This window comes from Leptinotarsa decemlineata, unplaced genomic scaffold (assembly GCF_025532065.1).
Source record: "Leptinotarsa decemlineata unplaced genomic scaffold, Ldec_3_MD MMD2_tig00078363_RagTag_RagTag, whole genome shotgun sequence".
Lineage (NCBI taxonomy): Eukaryota > Metazoa > Arthropoda > Insecta > Coleoptera > Chrysomelidae > Leptinotarsa > Leptinotarsa decemlineata.
This window is the reverse complement of record NW_027412728.1, coordinates 784,021-806,486: the sequence shown is the minus strand read 5'-3', so window position 1 is coordinate 806,486 and position 22,466 is coordinate 784,021. Positions and strand designations below refer to the sequence as shown.

The 22,466-nt window shown below is 33.4% G+C and overlaps 1 protein-coding gene across 2 annotated transcripts; it reads left to right on the top strand.

Moving 5' to 3' along the window:
• The first annotated feature begins 425 nt into the window (after positions 1-425).
• On the top strand, positions 426-11,916 carry LOC111507822 (prostatic acid phosphatase). Of its 2 annotated transcripts, none has more exons than XM_074185889.1 (4): positions 426-1,568; positions 5,818-5,916; positions 8,718-9,255; positions 11,484-11,916. In XM_074185889.1, exons 1-4 carry the CDS (start codon positions 684-686, stop codon positions 11,843-11,845), a joined length of 1,884 nt encoding a protein of 627 aa, XP_074041990.1. In that variant the 5' UTR covers positions 426-683; the 3' UTR covers positions 11,846-11,916. The 2 variants fall into 2 exon arrangements, with proteins under 2 accessions (XP_074041990.1, XP_023018946.2); XM_023163178.2 differs by lacking the exon at positions 426-1,568 and adding an exon at positions 5,559-5,717.
• The last annotated feature ends 10,550 nt before the right edge of the window (positions 11,917-22,466 follow it).

The following is a 22,466-nucleotide window of genomic DNA, read 5'->3' as shown; positions in this document are numbered from 1 at the left end:
AGTATTCAAGGCGCCATCGTTTCCAGAAGTCACGATGTAGTCTTTGTAATAATTGACGATTGATCGTCAACTGAGATAAATCAGGATCCGGTAAAGCTGAAAGAGTGAGAATGTCAGAAAATGAGCAGGTGTAAGCACTGCCAAATCAATAGGGTCTGTACTGATAGAACACAATGGTCTGGAATTCATCGCTAACTTTATCTGATTGATTACGGTGTTGAATTCCTCATATGTGAGAATTTGATTGCCAACGATACGTATGAGATGAGTTTTGAAAGATTTTATGTTAGCCTCCCAAATTCCGCCCATGTTAGGGAAATAAGGGGGATTGAAATTCCATGAGAATGAGAACTATTCCATTAGTCGAGTAACTGACACCACGTATTTGTTGTGCTCCCAGTTTACTGTGTTTTTCAATGGTAAAAAACTAGTTTAAAGTGGTAAATTTGGTATCAAAAGTTGCGGAATCTTCATATCTCGAAAACTTTGTATATTTTTTGAAAATTGATTACAATTGAAAGGAATAACACACACTTTAAGTAATTGTAAACTTTTTTTAAACAAATTCACTAAATACAATCTAGGAAATAAAAACCTGTTGTGATAAGACACAAACACCAAATTAAAATGGAGTTCCAGTGGCGTACCTGTTTTAATTAACATTAGCGGAGATTGTATGGGTGATGGAGTTCAAAAAATTTAAATGTTGTAAAAACTTGGAGTTCAAAAGCTACCGTTGCGTAATTTGCCATGGACTTTATCATAACAGCTGTGTCGAGAAGAGAAAAAATGTATCTTATTTAACTGGATACGATATTTACTGTTCTAAAGAATGTCAAGACGCTGATATAAAGAAATGTGACGATTATGATGAACTACTTATTAAAATAAAAGAACTTAAAGATGAACTAATGGAAAAGGATATTTTATATGAAAAATTAGAAAAGAGCTCTAAAGAGGAAAAGGAGGAACTTTATACACAGATCGAAAATATTTCAAAAGAAATTATAGAAAAAGACAGATACATACAACGCTTGAAAAAAAATACCAAGAGCTTTGAAGATGAAGTATTTGAGCAAGAGAAAAGCCTTACAATGTTATTAATAGGTAAAAGTGAAACAATTAAAGATTTAAATAACGAGAATAATCAAATACAATGTCTAAAGGATAAACTTCATACAGCATTACAAGAAAAAGAGGCACAATTAGAAAAAGTGAATGCCAATTTGACAGAATGTATTAACATAAATCAGCAAATGGTTGGAGCAATAAAGGCACTGGAAATGGATAATAAGATTAGTGAACGGAAAATTGAAAGTCTTAAATTGGAGATTGCTACATATCAGAAATTGAAAGTAAACCAGGGTGAAGGTAACAAAGAAATGTCCGACAAGGAAAAGGTAACAGAGAATACAGAAGATAACATCTATAAAAAAGACAAGAACATAAGGAAAATTTTAATATTGAGCGATGAATTGGGAAAGGGTATAGGCAGAGAATTGAAGAAACATTGTGAAGAAAGTACTATGGTTCAGACTATATGGAAACAAGGAGCACATTTCGATAAGGTTATAGAAGATATCGAGAATGTATCTCAAAACTTCACTTATAAAGATTTTATTGTTGTATTAGCAGGAACCAATGATTTCACTTGCAAAAAATACCCTAGTTTTAAATATATAAAAGAAAAGTTAAAATTGTGCACTCATACAAATTTGATATTTTTATCTCCTCTTAGTCCGAGTAAGTATTGTGACAAGTATGTATTAAAATTTAATTCAAAGTTATCAGAATTTTTGTATACGGTAGATCATTACAGAGAGCATTCACTGACATTTTTAAACATAACAAAAAATAATGTAAGAAAAATAAGCAATTATAATATATCTCGATTAATATTAAAAGAAATTAATAAACCAAGAAAAGTTAGTAATTTAATTATTGTAAATACACAGGAAGTAAAAGGAGGTAAAACTAAAGTAGTAATTAATGAAGATATATCAATGACGGAAAAAATTAATAAAGATGATACCAACTTTCAGATGGTAGATCTAGTTAAAGATAATGATGAAAATTTTCGGAAGGTAGGTCTAGGTATCTTAAACACATAAATACTAAAACAACTAAAAAGCAATGTTTTATTTTATCAATGAATGCTCAGAGTCTGCCCTATCATTTTGACGAAATTTCAACGCTAATTTCAAACGAAAAACCTCTGCTGGTATGTTTGTCAGAAACACATCTTACTGATGATATATTTGATTCTGAAATAACAATATTTAACTATGATATTTATAGAATTAACAGTGATAGCCGACATACTGGAGGGGATATTATTTATGCAGACAAACAAGTGAATGTAGTTTGGAATAGGTCATTTGGTGAACCAAAGCAGTACTGGCTTATGATGATTAAATTCATGTTTAAAAACGTAAGTTATATTGTGGTTAGTTTATATCGATCACCAAATGGATCTATTCCAATATTTCTAGACTTTTTTGAAAGCATTGTAGTGACATATTTATGTGACAATAACTGTAATATAGTTGTTACGGGTGATTTTAACATTGATTGGCTGGTAGATACAACAGCTAGTGTTAAATTGAAGCATTTTATTTCTGACAATGGTTCAAAGAATATAGTCAATGATATTATTCATCCATCTAATAACGATAACGGTGGTTCAATTATAGATCTAGTTTTAACAAATTCGGAAAACTTCTGTATACAAATTAAAAAGATTCCCAAAATAAGTACACATTTTAATATTTTGATCTATACCAATGATAGTTTACATGATAGAGAACCTGTAGTTATAAGAAGCCGTAGTAGAAATATTGACTATCTTAAAATAAATGAAAAACTAGCTGAAATACAATGGAATTATAGACTAGATATAAATCAAAGATACAATGACTTTTATTTAAAGCTTATAAAAATATTAGATGAAGTAGCACCAATAAAAGATATTAAGATTTTTCCCAAGTATAAAAATTGGTGGAATGACACTGTTCAAAAAGCTACCCGAGCTAGGGATATTAGTTATCAGGCATATATTTTAAACAAATCTCCTTCAAATCTAGAGAAATACAAACAGACAAGAAATTTAGCAGTTAAAGTAATTCGACGAGAAAAAAGTAAATACTATGAACAACAAATTGAAAATAACAAACAAAACTCTGTTAAATTGTGGAAGATATTGAAGGAAATGACACCTAAAAATAATAAAGAACTTAGATTCACGAAGATTGAGGTGAGTGAAAATCAAGTTGTGAAAGATATATGTGAAATGCCCGAGGTTTTAAACAAATATTACGTTGACAGTATCAAAGAAATAGTCAACAATATAGATTATATTGGTCCAGACTTTCCTATTGTAAATAGAACTAACAATATCTACTTAAAAAGTTTTAAATTAATTAACAGAGATACTTTAAAGGAAATTATTTTTGAATTGGCAAATAAAGGAAGTCCTGATGATATAAATGCAGAATATTTAAAAAATTGTTTTGATAATGTTGCAATGCCCTTAATTAATGTCATAAATACTTCTATAGAAACCAGTACCATTCCATCAATCTTAAAAATTTCAACTATAACAACAATTGCTAAAGTTGCTAATTCGAATAAGGCATCTGATCTTAGACCAATCAATATGCTCTGTACTATTGAGAAAGTATTGGAAAAAGTAGTCTATAGGCAACTTGTTGAATATTTAGAAGAAAATAGTTTGTTAAGTAGTGTACAGTCAGGATTTAGGGGCAAACACAGTTGCGAAACAGCACTGCAGTATGTTTTAGATGAGTGGAAACTAAACCAAAATAATAAATTAATCACAGGTGCTGTTTTTTTAGATCTTCAGAGGGCATTTGAAACTGTTAACCGCTCTTTACTTATTAGAAAACTAGAAAGCTTTGGTATTATTGATGATGCTTTAAAATGGATGATGGAATATTTAGATAATAGAAAACAGAAATCAAAATTGAATAACATTTTATCTTCAGAAATTATAAACGAGTGTGGTGTACCGCAAGGTAGCGTGTTAGGTCCTCTTCTATTTTTATTGTATATCGATGATATTTCATTTATAATTGATAGATGCTTTGTTCATCTGTTTGCAGATGATACTTTAATATATTATGCATCAAATGATCTGCTTGATATAAATAATGTAATAAATGAGACACTAAAATCTGTATATAACTGGTGCTGCCTCAACTCGTTAAAAATTAATAAAAATAAAACAAAATTCATGATTATAGGAAATGAGAAGCAGTACCATGACTTCAAAAAATATAATTACAATATTAAAATATCAAATGATAAAATTGAGTTAGTAAGAAAAATTAAATATTTGGGTGTAATTGTAGATAATAGAATATTTTTTAAGGAACATGCTTCATATATTATTAAAACAATAGCATTCAAAATTAATTACATAAGTAGGCAATCTAAGCACTTAAACCAATGGTCGCTTTTACTTTTGTATAATAGCTTGATTTTACCTCATTTTACTTATTGTGGAACCATCTTGTACTTACTAAACCAAAATGAAATTGGAAGAGTTCAGAAACTTCAAAATAGAGGAATGAGAGTAATATTATCTTGTGATAGAAGAACACATATAACATTAATGTTGAATACATTAAAATGGTTATCAGTAAAAAATTACTTTCGTTATTTAGCATTGATATTTATTTTCAAAATTAAAACTGGTGATGTTCCTGTATATCTACGTGACAAATTAAAGTATAACTTTGAATATCATGAATACAATACAAGAAATCGCAATAACTTTCATATACGTCAGACTAGTAATGTCAATTCAAATAATACAGTTTTCATTAAAGGAGTTCAAGCATTCAACGAACTACCGGAGGATATTAAGAATGCTACCTCTCTAAATATATTTAAAAGAAAATTAAAAGTGCACCTTTTAGACCTACAAAGTGTTCAGTATAGGAACCTGCTAATACAGTTTTATTTCTTCTTTTTATTTTATTTATTGTGCTGTTTTTATTTATATGTTTCAATGTACATGATTTTAAATTCTAAATTTTAATTGTGACATTTAAATTTTTAAATTAGATTAAGACTCGGAGGACAGCCTTACATCACTAGGTTATAACCTATAGTGTGTCCAGACAGGTGGTGGATCACGAATTCTTTGTATTTGTATTCTGGTTTCGAACTATTGCTACGTATTGCTTCACAATTGCAACGTATTTTCGTTGATCGCAATGGTGAAACTAACTGAGTTCGAATAGATTGAATTTTTTGCTTACAACAGTGCAAGTAGAATATAACATACCACATGAATCATTGAAATGAACATATAAAACGAAGTTATATCTCCATGTTCATCAAATCAAACCAAAAACTGAACGCATATTGTCTGAAAAATTTATGATGTCGAAAATGATTTATGGAAATAATAAAAGTGGCTAATCTCTTTGATAATATTTGACAAAATTAAAAGATCCTAATTGATTACTGGCAGTTTATGAATATTAATCCTGATACGATCTTTTTTATATGACTCCACACACCATGTTCGAAATCATATAAATATAACAAAAAAAAATTGAGACAGTTGTGGAGTCTGCTGTAGAAGTGATTTGAATTCAACAGTTATCATGCTAGTTAATATTCTAGTCCTCCTTGTGACTCTCATCACACCAATTTTGGCAACATCCACTTTGATTTCTGTAGTTCAGGTAGAGTTTGTTCCTAAATGAGCACAAGCACATCAATGGAACTTTATTGAAGTCAGGTGATTTTATTTTGATTGTTTTACCTTTTTAATTTTTTTCACAGGTATATCGTCATGGCCAAAGAACTCCAATAACTCACTATGCCAATGATCCTTATTCAGCTTCTGAATATTGGCCAGTAGCACCAGGACAACTCACAAATGTAAGTGTGGAGTTGTAATTTCGAAAATCATATTTTGCTCTTGAAAATCCAGTCGTGGATCTGTAGTTACAGATATATTTGAATAATTTGAAATAGGTTATGTAGAGATGTTCAAATATCCACAGGAACTGAAAAATAGTAGTTTGAAAAATTAAACTGTTTTACCACTGAAGTTGCTGCAGATTCGTCCTATCAGGACAATTTCGAACTGAATTTCGGACTTCCATCGTCTTATATGATAATAATAATGATTTCTTATCATTTTTATCTAGAAATTAAATAATAAAAATGAATGGCAAAGTTCAATTCATTCAGCAAAAATATCACCGATGACTTGTTCTTCCACTCAACCTTGATCTGTCTTCACTATCAGAGTTTGTAGTCCGTACCTTATTTCACCTAACATCAATTATGGATGTATGCACTTATACATTGGTAGTAAATTATATATTTCACATTTCACCTGCTGTATTCAAAAAATACTTTGTTGTGAGATTTCCACTAAAAAGTTTTACAAAGACGCAACACATGACAAGCTTCTTCGGGTGTGTCTTTAAAGCCAATGTATGGCGAAACACGTGTTGCGCTTTTGTAAAAAGGTTTAGTGAAAATCTCACAATAAAGTGTTCTTTGAATACCTACATTAGTTATGGATATTCATCAAATATCAGCCAATTCCATCATATATTTTACCTGTAATTGTGCTGATTTTGACACTAATGTCTTAAATGTTACTTTGAAACAATTTTGACTCGATTTTTCCAATTCAGAAGGGATATTATCATACATTTTTGCAATCTGATAACTGAATGATCACATTTGGGAACGTTTGGGTTTTGAATGAAATGATTTGAAATCTCTATAAAAATCAATAAAATAAAAGTAAATAGCTGAAAATAACGATTATATTAAGCAAAAAACCCTGAAAAGGAATTAAAATAAAATGAAAATACAAGCAACAATTGAAAATTGAACAATGAAAAAAAAAACCGAAAATTAAAAGATTTCAAGCCAAGTCACTTCACAACGTTTCGATTGTAAGTATCCACAATCGTCTTCGGGTGATGACTGTTATCACTAAAAATGAATATGCTTTTAACTCAAGTTGGAGTTTACTACAGTGATCTCTAAGCTGTTCATGAATAGGTCTGCTGAAAGTGGGTGATGACTGTTATCACTAAAAATGAATATGCTTTTAACCCAAGTTGGTCTCTAAGCTGTTCATGAATAGGTCTGCTGAAAGTGGACTAAGGGATGAGCCCATTGGTAAACTTTGAATCTTGTTTATAAAATTTGTTGTTGAATTGTGAATTATATGGTGTGGCTTGGTCAGTTATTTTCTCCTCTAAAGTCAGGAATTTTCAATGCTATGACATGGGACAAAATTGTTAATATTTTTCAATAACTTGTTAAGACACATTCCTAGTTATCTTATCGAACGGAAAAAAATACATGAAGAAGATAACCCCAAAAGACCAGTAGCTTTGTATATGAAGCGTTAGGTGAGAGAAGTTGAAATAGTTCCAAATAAGTAATTCAAAAACATTACGAATTTTGTCCCACGTCACAGCATTAGGAATTTGCTGATTTCAGTAGAGAAAATAAGTAACAAAACTACGGCACATCATTCAATTTTAGTTTCATTCGATGTAAAGAGTATGTTCTTCAACATACCGTACAATCTCATTTCAGATATATTAGATTAGACCAGAGTTACTTACAGTTCAACAACAAATTTCGTAAACAGAATTCAGGTTTTCCAATAGGCTCATCCCTTAGTACACTTTTAGAAGACATATTTATGAACAGCTCCGAGACCACTTAGTGAATTCAGATCTGAATATAAACTATATTCAATTTTGGTACAGGTATAATGAGGATTTATAAATGATCAAATAGATCTAGTTCACTCACCGCTTACAAATTAGCGTACCCATATTGTCACAGGTTAACAAAATTCAGGTACTCAATTAAGTTAAGTACCTATGTTATTACCTACAGTAGTGTTGTGATATAAGGGCTAATATTATCAATTATTTTTAAGTTCATCGTAATAGTTTGAAAATGTCCTTATAGAACGAGACTGCAGTTTCATTTCTCATTTTTCATGATGATCTCTTACCACGAAGTGTAGTAACGGCTATATTCATCAATTTATTAAAAAAATATTATTGTGAAAATATAAAATACATAATTTTCAACATTTTTTGAAAACATTTGAATGTGAAGTGACGTGAAAAGTAACTCACTTCAAGTAACTATGAATAGGTCTAGGAATCGCTCGTTAAAAGGTAAAAACTCGTTGAGTTTTAACTCACACGAGTCTCGTGAATGATTATCTACATATAACTAGGTATTTTCGTCAATGGTAAAGTTTTGATGAAGAATCTGTGAAATTGTTCTAGAAAGTTTCTTCTGAAAACAGTATTTCCTTTATTTTTCAAGTGAATTTTGCAGGCAGGTTCTGCATATTTTTTGGCAACAACTTTCATAATGAAACCAACTCCTCATAGTCAACTCAATCTTCGTTACCGAATTTTTCAGCAACTGAAGGGTCTTAATTTCCTCCGAAGACTCAACAAAACCTTCGGAATTTGTTTTTGGAAATTCATTTAAACGTTAACCAGCTTTCGTCCCCTTACGAACGACAACCTCCGGAACTTTTGCGAGCTGAGAATCAAGGAGGTCTTACCTTCTAACTTGCGATTCCTAGCACAACTATTCGTGTTTCACGAAATTTCTGAAAAACGGAATGTTTAGGATTGTTTAGAAATTATTATTAATACTCAGATTCATTTCAGACCGGAAAGACACAACACTTCAGACTAGGCCGATATACACGTGAAAGATATAATGCGAGTTTACCAAGCGCATACTCCAGTGACTTCCTCCATATTCAAACAACCGATGTTGATAGGACTCATATGTCAGCCCAATGTAACGTCTTAGGTCTGTTTCCCCCAACACCGACAGAACAATGGAATCCGGATATCGCTTGGAGTCCTATTCCTATTCATCCTTCAGATCCGAATATCATACTTTCATTACCCAAATGTGAAGCTTATTTCGAAGAACTGAACAGCGTTTTAGTGAACGAAACTTTCTATAAAGATATCGATGAGGAGTACAGGGATTTGTACGCCTACCTTACAGAGCATAGTGGCGAAAATGTAACATCTGTGAGTGGAGTTTCGTCAATATTTGACAGCCTTTTTATTGAAAACGAGTTTGGCTATACCTTACCGTCATGGACAGAAGCAGTTTTTCCGGAACCAATAAGCACTTTAGCAGGATACTTGTACCAAAGTTATGGTTATAGCACCAAACTGGCACGTCTCAGTAAGTGACTTGATGCAATACAAAGTACCTCTCGAATTGGAAAGGGGCTACTTCTAGAAAAGATTAGTTTTTGGTAAAGAGCGTTTCGGCTTTCTACTTCCCCATCATGAAAAAAAAAATGTAGGAAATTTCCGAAGGAGAGAAGAAGGGAAATAACTACAGTAAAAATCCCCCATAAAGATATGTAAATCATGCATAGAAGATGGACCCAAAATGTTTTTTTCCCAAAATAAGTTCCAATATGGAATTCGCCTGATATTCTTGTGTTGATCTCATTATTTCTTCATGATTAGTAATCTTCAATTTTGTTTTGTTATATTTCCACTTTACACTTTCAGTTAAAGTTTTTTTCATATTTCCACATGATCATTCCTTGAACATAGTTATTTCGTATAGAACAATTGATTTCATTCCAATAATTCATAAAGAATACTACTGAGAGTTGTTCTGAATGCGTCAACCCTTGTTTCTGGGTTTTGTCTTATTTTGGAATTCTCGATAGCATGATATGTGATTTGGAGTGTGTTTTGATTTGAACTAATCATGATTCCTCACTCCATTTCAAAGACTTTTCACGACATCTATCAATACATGACTGTAGTACTGGATTGTTTAAAAAGTTTCGTCCGTTTTATGAATCAACTTCAAACTGTAATATCTCAGTTAATATTTATTCAATTTGAACGAATCAGGTGACATTCGAAACCGTGTATTCTTGCCAACGTAACGCGAGTCGACTAATTCTGTCATCATGGAAATTGTGTGCTAGTGTTTCGATGAAATCGACGAAGGCCATTTTCGACTTCTCCTGATCGGCGTTGGTTCCACCGGTGGAAAATTCATTGAAGTGCTTGAAAAAGTAGTAGACAATTGGCGGGCGGTTTGGGAGGTATGCTGGGGGGTAGAAATTTGAATCTCAATGCGTTCGACTTTCTTACGGTGATTTGTGAAACGTTGTCGTGAAGCAGAATCGGACATCGTCTGTTAACTATTGTCGGCTGCTGCTGACGCAATGCTCGGTACATTTCGTCGATTTCCTCACAATATGTCTCTGCTGTGATGGTTTGGCCTGGTTGCAGGAAGTAATAGTGAATCACACCAGCCTCTGACCACCATACGGTAACCATGGTGTTTTTTGATGGGTTTTCAACTCTGGTAAGTGCCCAGGTGTCTTATTTGTATCCAACCACTGTCCTGATTCGATATATAAAATGATCCTTTTAGTTGCGGAAGAGCAAAAAAGAACAGACTTCGAAACGTGACCATTTCTGTCGATCGCTCAAATCGTGGGGCACCCACTTTTCGAACTTTTTGACCTCACCAACACGTTTCAAATCATCAAAAACCGCATGGGAGCTACCGCCCAGTTTTGTCGCCATTCCACCCACCATTTGGAGACTGACCCATCAGTCTCCACCAGGGCCCTCGGATCCTTGTCCTAGATTACTATTTGTCGGTAACTTCGGCGCTCATCTTCGAGGCTGAAATCTCCTGAGCAAAATTTCGCCAACCAACCTGGAACAGCGTGTTCATCAACATTGTCGTTGGCAAATGTATAGTGTATAACATGGCACATGGATGAATATTCATGAGATATGAAGCTACAAAAAAACGTGACATCAAATCGGACAAAAACTTCTCATTCTCTTTCAGTTTCTACTGAATGGGAAAAAGTAATTGTTTCGAAAACGTTTTTTGTTCCAGTTTCTTACTGAAAGAAACTTCAAGGCATGATTTACATATCTTCATGAAGTTCATTCTACGCATTTTTCTTCCTTCTTCTAACCCATATGGAGATGGAACCCAAAAGATTTTTTTCTAAAATAAGTTCCAATATGGAATTCGCCTGATATATTTTTGTTGATCTCATTATTTCTTCATGATCAGTAATCTTAAATTCCATTTTGTAATATTTCCACTTCAGAGTTTTAGTGAAGTTTGCTTTTTCCACCTTCAATTTTCATATTTCCACATGATCATTCTTTGAACATAGTTATTTGGTATAGAACAATTGATTTCATTCCAATAATTCATCAACTTCATCAACTTTTTCTGATAACTTAATTCGAATGAAAGTTTCAGAAGAAAGATGATAGGGTTTCACTCTCAAAATACTTGAAAACTAACTGACTTTGAAATCAAAGAGGACTTATGAAAAATTATTTTTTATTCTCCATTCTTTCATTTATATCAGAATAATTTTGGTTTCGCTCTTTATCATATTTCAGGTGCTGGAACATTCCTCAACGAAGTTATAGAACATTTCGAAAAAATGCGGAACAATTCTTCCAGTGCTCAATTCTTCAGGATGTACAGCGCTCACGACATCAACATTGCTCAAATACTCTCGGCTTTAGGTGCATATTATGAACCTCACGTCCCATACTTCGCAAGCACCATCTACTTTGAATTGTGGAAATCTTTCCTTGGAACCTACCACGTAAACGTTTACTACAAACAAAAAGAAGTTATCGAGAAAATTACTCCGAAGGGATGCTTACAATTTGACTGTGGCCTCAATAATTTGAAGAAACAACTCAGCGATGTACTCATCGACATAAATACCAAAGCAAAAGAATGTGTGACTTGAATGAAATGTATCAATAACATGAAATGTGAAGTCATTATATATATTCGAATATATGATAAATAATCATTTCAGCATGTGTTTCATCAACAACTTTTGATTTTCCCTCATCGTTTCATTGATAAAAATTCAAATTAAATACCTAGGAACCAATTGGTTGGTGAAAGCTAGCTAGATAGCGAATGTGCAAACTGATAACAATAGTAATAATTTCGTGAAACCTTGCACGGTTTATTCTGAAGACTTTCAAGAAATGCATTAACTCCATGAATAATTGAAATTGAATTGAAATTCAAATAGGGAGAAAATAAATTCCCTAATATAAATAAAAAATCAGTATCTATCAAACAAATCATGTATATTTTTTAACTGAAAAAGGTATGTTATTGGAAGAGATCGATTCTTGAGAAAGTATGGTTTTGGATTTCTACTTCTCCATCATCGTTAGAAAAATATGGGAATCTTCTTAAGAAAGCAAGAAAGCATTCATTTTAGGAATTAACTCTTCACAAAGATGTGTAGATCATGCAAATAAGTAACTTTCAGACACAAACTGGATGAACTGAGTGCTTCATCTTTTAATGTTAAGACATGAGTATTTTTCCGAAACAGCGAATATCCACCATTGGCAGTGAGAGTGTTTCATACAAATGAAATGTTCCCCTCTATCACATATTATATTGTATAGCTAGTCTGTGAATGATATCTGATACAATTCCACAACGAATGTTTGGAATACAAACTGAATAGAAAAAAGTGTCTTTTGTATTATTCAATGTTCATATAATAATAATTGTAACGAAAGTATTTTTTTTTTCGTGTAATTCAATGTTTATATGAAAGTAGTTGTTTGAGAGGACGTTTATTTTCAGTTTGTGTCTGAAAGTTACTTCTCTGCATCTTTGTCAAAAGTTTGGTTTTGAATCAATTGCTTTCTTCCTCTCTTTGGATGGTTTCTACGTTGATTGTATAATTATTGAGAAGTAGAAAGCGTAAACCTTTCTTTCCCAAAAATTATATTTCTTTCGTTACTCTTTTAGAGTGAAAAATATTTCAAGTGCACAAACTTCATTGTTGGTGTTAAGGATGCTAGAAGAACTTTCACAATCATAGATTTATTTTCATTTTTCGGTATATTCATTCAAAACGCGGTATGTAACCGCGTTTTGAATGAATATAACAAAGTGTTGAATTTGGTGATAAATAACTATCGATTGTTTGTTTGGGAGTGATCGACAATGTTTCATGATGAATTTCATTAGTTCAGACTTACATATTACATAAATAGATTTGAAATCGCTGAAAGAACATAAAAAAGAAGAATTAAAAAAGAATAGCTGAAAATAACAATTATATTAGACGAAAAAACCTGAAATGGAATAATAGTGAGATGAAATACAAGTGACAGAACGTTTCCTGCAAGTAGACGTCGATGGATATCTCTCGAATACTTTTATCATCAACGCTGGTGTTCCCCAGGGATCCATAATGTCTTTTTTTATTGTATTCCAACAAGAATCCAAAATATTGATTTGCTGACGATATCACACCTGTCTTGTCATTCCATTTGGATTTCAGGACTTCGGCTGCTCAATGAAGATATAGAGGTGATTTCGAATTGGGGTTAAAGTAACAAGTTTCAATTCATTGCCACGAAAACCCAGGCATATTTTTTTCACAGAAAGATAAATGTCTCTCAACCAGATATAATAATGTCAGAACAGACAATTCCATTTTCTGCTTCGATTAGTTTGCTTGTGCTTAAAATTGACACCAATAATATGTCTTGGCACAATCATGTCGCTGGAATTGTATAGGCTGTTTCTCAAAAGCTTGGAAGACTGTTCCGAACCAGAAAACTGTACATACCTTTGCAACTTTTGATGTTTTATGAATCTCAAATAAGATCTTCTTTGAAGTAATGTTCCCATGTATGGAGTTCCACCTCTGAGCATACCCTGTAGCTGCTGGATTTCAACCAGAAAAAAAGCCATCCGACTGACTGTAGACACAAACATATTTTGCAACTCGATATTTGAAATATGTTCGAAAAATTGTTTTCCGTTAAACAGTTGTTGCACCCCTCAAACGACAACCCTCAGAAATCAAAACTCGTGGATGCTAAGGACTTCAAGGTATCACCTTTTAACGTGTGATTCCTAACACGTATTGGACGATAGCCAATGAGAATCGAACGTTTAGCCTGCGGCTTGAACCTCCGACTCACTCAGTGGTCGATTGAGTGAGTAAATGAAGCACCCACGTAGAACCGACCTGCTACCGACCTGGAACATCAAAAAAAGGTTGGAGATTTGTCTATCTTCTCTCACGGAAGGGTTTCAAGTGACTTGGCACATTTGATTATATCAAGAGCGATACATAGCAGAAATACGCGACGGGCTGTTGCTCCTCGTCGATTTGAGCTTCAACTCAGTACACCTCAAACTCCACTGTTTAAAAACTCTTTCATTCGGAGAACTGCGTTTATGTGGAATAAACTACCTGAGAACGTTTTCTCAACGATTCAAATCCAAAGTGAATGGCTATTTCCGCACAGACACCGCTCTTAGAGCACCTCAAGGATTTTTTTGCAGTGCTTATGTTTTATCCTTGAGAAAATTTTTATATATGTTAGTGTGGAACAAGTAACATATTATATGGAAATATTAGAAGCTAGGTTCAGACGAAATTCCTTCATTTCTTTCGAAAGAGTGCTTGAGAATATCAATTAACCTCCTACCAATTATTTTAAACCTTTTCTCGAAAACGTTCTTTTTTTTTCTGAAATTTGGAAAACTGCTGAGTTGGTCTAACACATTAAGCTCAAAATCGAAATTAAATCAGTAGTTACACACCAATCTCAATCCCCAATAAGTTTGCCAAACGTCTAGAAACAATCGAGGATAATCGAATCTACTGGTCCTCTCGATATATGATATCCAATCATTAACATGGTTTCAAAATACCTGATCCACTATCAGTAATATAGCTGTTTTTGTTCGATTTTTATGTGAATCGTTAGACAGTAGAGGGCAAGTCAATGTGATGTACACAGACTTGTCTACAGCATTCGATACGAGCAGTCATAAATTACTCATCCGCAAGCGCTCTTGCCTGGGTTTTAATAAAATTCATTGCCATCTTTTGGAATCATTCCTTACTGAACGCGATCAGATATATTATCACGGCTCTTCTTCAAATATGTATTTCGCTACTAGCGGAGTCCCGCAAGAATATAATCTTGTTCCATTATTGTCTTTTGTTTATTTATTAACGATATGTGAAGCTCATTGAACTGCAGAAGATTGATGTTTGCTGATAATTCGAAACTGAATACATCTGTAAACAGTTCAGATGACTGCAACTTTCTGCAAAAGCACATTGATTTTTTCGTGTTCCAAGAACCGCCTCCATTCGAATGTATCCAATGTAAAATTGTGACATTCAGTTGAAATTCAATTACACTGTAATTTTCTTACCACGTTGATAACATTCAGTTGAAGAGAACTGATAATATCAGGAGTTAGGGAACTCAATTTTGTTAAACAAGTGACTTTCAACTACCACATCATTCAATTCATCGACTCAGGCCAAAACTAGAATGAGGATCCATTGTAGGAAACATTCTCGTTCATCGTAAAAACCTCGTTCTTGAAATTCTTCGTCATGAACAACACTTGTAAAATGCTATCCATGTAGCAAGTGCTTTCTGAATTATCTGATAAGGGTATGAAATGACAGGACTTGACTAGTACTATTGTAGTATTAGTTCGGACTTCTATTGTCTGATATTATATAAAATGATTTGAAATCCATGAAAGAACTAAAAAAGAAGTGGAAAATTGAAGAAGAAGATTATTAACGAATAGCTGAAAATAATAATTATATTGAGCAAAAAAAATCTGAAATGGAATAATAGTGAAACAAATTACAAGTAAAAAATGGAACAAATTGTACAAAACTACAAAAAAATAAAAATCTAGACAATTAGATTCGGCTACTTGAAACTTGCCTAGATTTTCACTTCCATAATTCAACCATTACAAGGAAAACCATCGTCTATTGTGAAGAATTCAAGGCATTTTTCAAACTACTAGGGGCAATTGAAGTCACACATGAAGATCAACTAATCAGTTTCGACGTGTAAAGCCTTTAAACCAACGTTCCGGTCGAAGAAGCACTCCAATCATACAGAGGAAGCTGTCCGAAGACGGTAACCAGAAAGATAGAATGATTTTACCTATAGAAGTGATTATAGAACTGCTAGGATTCTGTGTACGGATCTGTTATTTCCGACTGAAGAACGAATTCTTTACACAACATGAGGTACTACCAATGGGATCGCCATTTTCACCAGTCATAGCCAACATATATATATATATATATATATATATATATATATATATATATATATATATATATATATATATATATATATATAATATAATATAATATATAATATAATAATAAATATAATAAAATAATAATAAAATATAATATAATAATAAATACATATATGGAGTGGTTTGAAACTCTGGCCATTGAAGAAGCCCACAAGAAAGCTCATCTCTGGTTGAGATACGTTGACGACACCTTCATAATATGGAACCATTAGAACACCGAACTAGACGCCTTCGTGAAACACATCAACCGCGTAAGACCTACCATCACTTTCACAATGGAGAAGAAAGTCGACAACGAATTGCCATCCCACATAGCAATAGATATATATTGATTGGTCAAACCACCAACACTGACATAAAAACTTGGCAAGTTGACTTGGGTGTCACACCAATAGGTGGTTCCACTTATGTTTCGCTTGCGTTTACGCAGCTATTTTTATCAAGTACTTTCTTGGTTTTTTCTCATTTTGTCTTCAATCGAGGACCGCCTGCCCGGTACTGACGATGCCCAATAGGCTGAAACAGCTGTATACCGGTGGCTCTTAAATTGAAATCAATATGGGAATGATCAAAGAGTAATAAATATAAAATAAAATATAAAATGGTTCAAAAACAGATAGAAAAACATTAATAAATAACAGTTGATAAAAATTTTGGCTGACAATGTCAAGTGGGAAAATTCTGAATGATACTCGAATTACTAGATTTTTTATTTTCTTTATAATATTTCAGTAGGTACATGTAAATTTTGCTAAGACTATCAATATCAGTTCGTTTATTCATTGAATGTTCTTCGTTATTAATATGTATTATTTCCAAAAATATTCTTTTCGTTGTATTGGTTTCTCTATCTAAAATATTTTAATTTTCAAAATTCATTTTATGATCCTCCGAATTAACATGTTCTGTTAATGCACAAGAATTAACATTTCGTCTACAGTCGCCCTTATGTCTAAATTATACAGTAAAGTAAAAGCTCCAATTTCAAATAAACAAAAATCCAATTTAGTATACAAAATTTCTTATGGATTGTTCTAAAACATATACAGAGTGTCCCTGGACTTCTCCTTTTCCTCTCGGGAATGTATAGATGGGGTCAAAATATCACCAGTACTTCATATAATTTTTTTTCCTAAAAGTCTTCGTAACCAAGTTACGAGCCCTCGAAGTTACAAAATGAAAAATGTTTTTCTTTGATAACTTTTCAAGTGAATATTCAAAATCATCCAAATTTTGATAATTGACTGAACAAATGAATTCCGTCGATGAGCTTTCATGCAGGAGTCAGTTGTTTTGCTACAAAGTCAGGAACTGACTACCCCCGATGGTCCACACCCCAAAACTTTGAAATGACAGATATTTTTCAATATTTTTCAACAAAATAAGGTTACTTGTACAATTTTATGAATAAAAGTACTCGTGTGGAAAGTCGATCGGAGCAACGAGTCTTGATAAAAATATAGTTCTACTCGACGACATCAAACCCGCTCGTCCACCATTATTTGAAATGAATAATTATCAAAGCAGAAATAATAATGATAACGTTAATTCAACAATTGTTTATTCAATTACCAAAATTTGAATGATTTTCAATATTCACTTGAAAAGTTATCAAAGAAAAACATTTTTAATTTTGTAACTTCGAGGGCCCGTTACTTGGTAACGAAGGATTTTAGGAAAAAATGTTATATGAAGTACTGGTGATATTTTGACCCCATCTATACATTCCCGAGAGGAAAAGAGGAAGTCCAGGGACACCCTGTATATATATATATATATATATATATATATATATATATATATATATATATATATATATATATATATATATATATATATATATATATAAAGGAGTTTTTTAATCGGACATAGTACTCAAGGAAGTGGCAAACCATAGGCTTGTTTAAAATGAAAAATCAAAAGTGTTCATACATGTACATAATATTAACGATTTTAAAGCGGTGTATGAAATAGGGACACAGATTCACAACTAAAATTTGTTTTGATCTCAAACTTTGCGTGAAAGTACGAATAAAAAATCAATTACAACATGAATAAGTTAACTCATCTTGTTTGATGTAGTATGGAAGAAGGATGTATTGTTGGAGTGATAGTTCTTTAGTAGACAAGGAAAAATCGCACATGTAACTTTGTGGGTTCGCACCACGACGTAATTGTATTACAGTTTTTACACCCGATCACGACGAAGAAGGTTTTTCGTCTTTCTGCTCCTCCCCTTGAATATATTTCGGAACGACCAATTCGGGGAAACAAAAAAAAGGACAGGATTGGCATGAGTAGATTTGAAAAGTAGGAATAAGTAGTAGGATTTCATCAAAGTAAGGTTCTCGAAAACAATAATTTAAATTATTTGATCGCATAAATTGTAAATGCAACCTGAATCATATTTACAAGTGTAAAACAAAAATAATAAAAGAAAAGAAATAAAAATGTAATATTCGGTAATGAACAATTTCCCACCACTCTGAAAATACTAAGCTCAATTTCTGAACTGGTTATCGGAATCAGGAAGAGGACATAATTCAACTTAAGGTCTATTGATAAGACCTTTTGTAGTTTTCACAATAGCAACTCGAGGGACCCCGTCAGTACCATCATCATTTTTAATAGTAACCATGGTTCCCGTAGTAATTGTTTCGAATGGTTTGGTACATTTATATCTTTGTTGTAGGGGATATAAGTATTCAAGGCGCCATCGTTTCCAGAAGTCACGATGTAGTCTTTGTAATAATTGACGATTGATTGTCAACTGAGATACATCAGGATCCGGTAAAGCTGAAAGAGTGAGAATGTCAGAAAATGAGCAGGTGTGAGCACTGCCAAATCAATAGGGTCTGTACTGATAGAACACAATGGTTTGGAATTCATCGCTAACTCTATCTAAATGATTACGGTGTTGAATTCCTCATATGTGAGAATTTGATTGCCAACGATACGTATGAGATGAGTTTTGAAAGATTTATGTAAGCCTCCCAAATTCCGCCCATGTTAGAAGAATAAAGGGGATTGAAATTCCATGAGATAAACTCAGATCTAGCGGATTTTGCAGATATCTGACGTGAATTTGACTCACTATCTATAAAATTAGAACCACAATCTGAGTATATGTTCAAGCAGGTAACTCTACAGGCAATAAACCTATGTAAAGCAGCCAGAATGGCCTCGGAGGACATATCTAATACAAGTTCAAGATGAACTTGTATTGAATATGGGCAAATTACCCATTGAAGGCTATAAAGGTTTGGGTTGAGTTTTCCAACAAATGTAACATTTATTTAGTACTTTTCGAATAACCTTTTTTGCAGAAATTATCCAAAAATTTTTTGACAAGAAAAAATGAGTGGATTGTATGCCAAAATGTAAATAATTGACATGAACCTCATTTATTAGCAAGTTGGTGAATTTGAAATTAGTTGGTAGGAGAAAGGGGTATTTTTTACCATAGGAAGCGGCGGAATGAGAAATCCTTCCACCCATCCGAATGGGGTACCCATTCCACCATAAAGTATTAATAATCATTTCACTTGGAAACACAGGGTGTAACTAAATAAGTGTGAAACATTTGAGGTGATTCCTCATCGAAAAAAAGATAGGATCTTTCATGTAAAGAAATTTAATTTGAGCATCCCTTGTTAAGATACAGCCCCTTAAAGGGGGTACATAAAATTTGTATAACAATTTTTTTCACAAGCACTAAAGAAGTTACAATATTGAAATTAACCTGACGTTTTGTACTACCAAAAAGACACTTAGTCAGAAATTTATTTGATTTACCCCATAGTGAAAGGGGTGGAAAACGCAACCCCTAAAATTTATTCCCAATGTTTTTGTCTTATTATTTGTTTACCATATGAAAATTTATTTCCGGTAGCCTGTTTCCTTCTTAACAAAAAATGTCTCATGGGTTTTCTGTCCAAAATAAACCAGTTCGCAGCAAAAAATTATTTTACGAACAACTACAGAGATACATCGTCATAAATGCGAAAATACGAAACTAATCTATCTAGTAGGTCTCTATTAGCGATAGTGACAATTGAATTGGTATGACGCTGTCAGTTTGTGAATTTTCAAAATTGAATGAATACTAATTGTGTATTGTTTTTCTGTTCTTAATTTGTTACTTTAATAATTCACTTGTTATTAAAATGTTACTCACAAATGAGAAAATAGCTGATATGCATTACGTTTACGGTCTGTATCAGGGGAATGGCTTGAAAGCTTCTAGAAAATATACTGAAATGTATCCTCAACGGCAGCATCCTCGTGTAGGATATTTGCTCGACTTCATCAACGATAACGAGAATATGGCTCATTCGACAAAAGAAAGCAGGATTGTGGTCGCCATGTAGAAGTACGAACACCACAGCTTGAGGAAGCAGTACTCAATTTGATTGAAGAAAGTAGCAGTTTACAGCTGGTTCTTCCCCCCCCCCACCACTATGACGTATTAATTGCTTTTTTTTGTTGTTGTTTAGTGACATCAAGGCGATATGTGACCTTGAAGGGTCTGGTGCATGGATCGTTCAGAATTTTTTTCATATGAGATTTTGTGTGTGTGTGTGTGTGTGTGTGTGTGTGTGTGTGTGTGACATAGTGACGTAATTCCATTTGATTGGTGTGTGTGTGTGTGTGAGAATGCACGGTACAGGGTTTCATCATGTGCTTATCTATGTACAAACATACTCTGCATACTTCAAAGATCCTTCAAGTAATGAATGTTCCGTCGGTGTGAGCCCACCAAGTTAGTAGTGGTGTGACGTCACAGCAGCATCCGTCCAAAGGTAAGAGAGCAAGATTTTCACTCCACGACGTGTGGCTGAGTAATGAGAACTGTCTGCCTAACGTCTACCCTCTACGAGAGCGCAACGACCAGTGCCTGTTCGTATCGACATCTGTTATCGCATTCAGTTGGGAGGTGGGCTTGGCGCATGTAGTTGAGAGGTGGGGTTGGCTATGACGTCTTGACGGGCACGATCAGACTGTATTTAAGGAGCGGACGAGTGTTGGTTATGTCAGTTTACATCAAGTGAGTTAGTGAGAACTATTATATAGAATGTATTCCTGTGACTGTGGTAAATCTTTCACTAGTAGTGGTAATCTTCATCGGCATCAGCTCCAGAGTTGCCAAGGAGGGCCTTCAGTGAAACGGATGAGAGTGTACAATGCAAAACCAATGTATACTTGCAAATGCTGTAATGTGACAATTCCTATGACACAAGTGAACTCTCACCGAAGAACCATGAGTCATGAAAATAATACATGTGTTCAATTGTCTGAAGGTGTTCAAATTATAACGAATGCATTCAATTGCCGCATTGCTACGTACAGAGTTGAGAGTTTGATTGTATCCAGTGGCTAGATGTCATTTTTCAATGAGATTAGGCAGAAGGTCATTGAATTACTGGAATCGGACATCAGGATCCATAAAAGCATCAAGGTGAATATGGAAGTTTTTGGGAAATATATTCTTCAGACTCAAGATTCGAGGGACACGAAGTCATTCAATTCCCAAAATGAAATAGTTGACCAATCTTCAGATTTGAATGCTGTTTTTGATGGATTCCGTGATGTAATTGTGGCTCAAACGACTGAATTCCAGGAACGTGACTCAGGTATTAATTTTTTTCTGAACTCCAACGAGATTGAGTAGTAATATTCATTTTTTTTGTGATTTAGATTGGACTTGTGAAAAAATACTATTTCTCGAAGTCAATATTGATAAATACAGTCCACTAGGAGGACGTTCATATGTGAAGCTGCCTGAATGCATTGAATGGAGGAAAGCTGTCGTGAATGTTCATAACGAAGATCAACACTGTTTTGCTTGGGCTATAACATCAGCATTATATCCTGCAAATGGTAAAGTGTCCGAAGTTACGTCATATCCACATTTTTCCAATGTTTTAGATGTCACAGGTATGGATTTTCCGGATGAAGTTAATATTGAGAGTATTGAGAGATTTGAAGATAGGAATGATATTCCAATTGATGTTTACGGTTTAGAGAGTAAATTTGATAAGGGTAAAGTGAAGTATGATATGATTGGTCCATTGCGATACTCACAGAGAATTCTCCGGAGACATGTCAATTTGTTACTTATAACTGATGACTCCGGTATTAGTCACTATTGTTGGATCAAAGATCTTTCAAGATTAGTTCCTAGTCAACTATCAGCTCATGATCACGAAAAATATTTTTGT

Coding starts and splice junctions, on each gene's coding strand:
- LOC111507822 (XM_074185889.1), top strand. CDS start 684: ATGGAGTTCAAAAAATTTAAATGTTGTAAAAACTTGGAGTTCAAAAGC. Junction 1,569..5,817: donor AAGGAGCACATTTCGATAAG/GTTATAGAAGAT, acceptor TTTTTTTCACAG/GTATATCGTCATGGCCAAAG. Junction 5,917..8,717: donor CACCAGGACAACTCACAAAT/GTAAGTGTGGAG, acceptor GATTCATTTCAG/ACCGGAAAGACACAACACTT.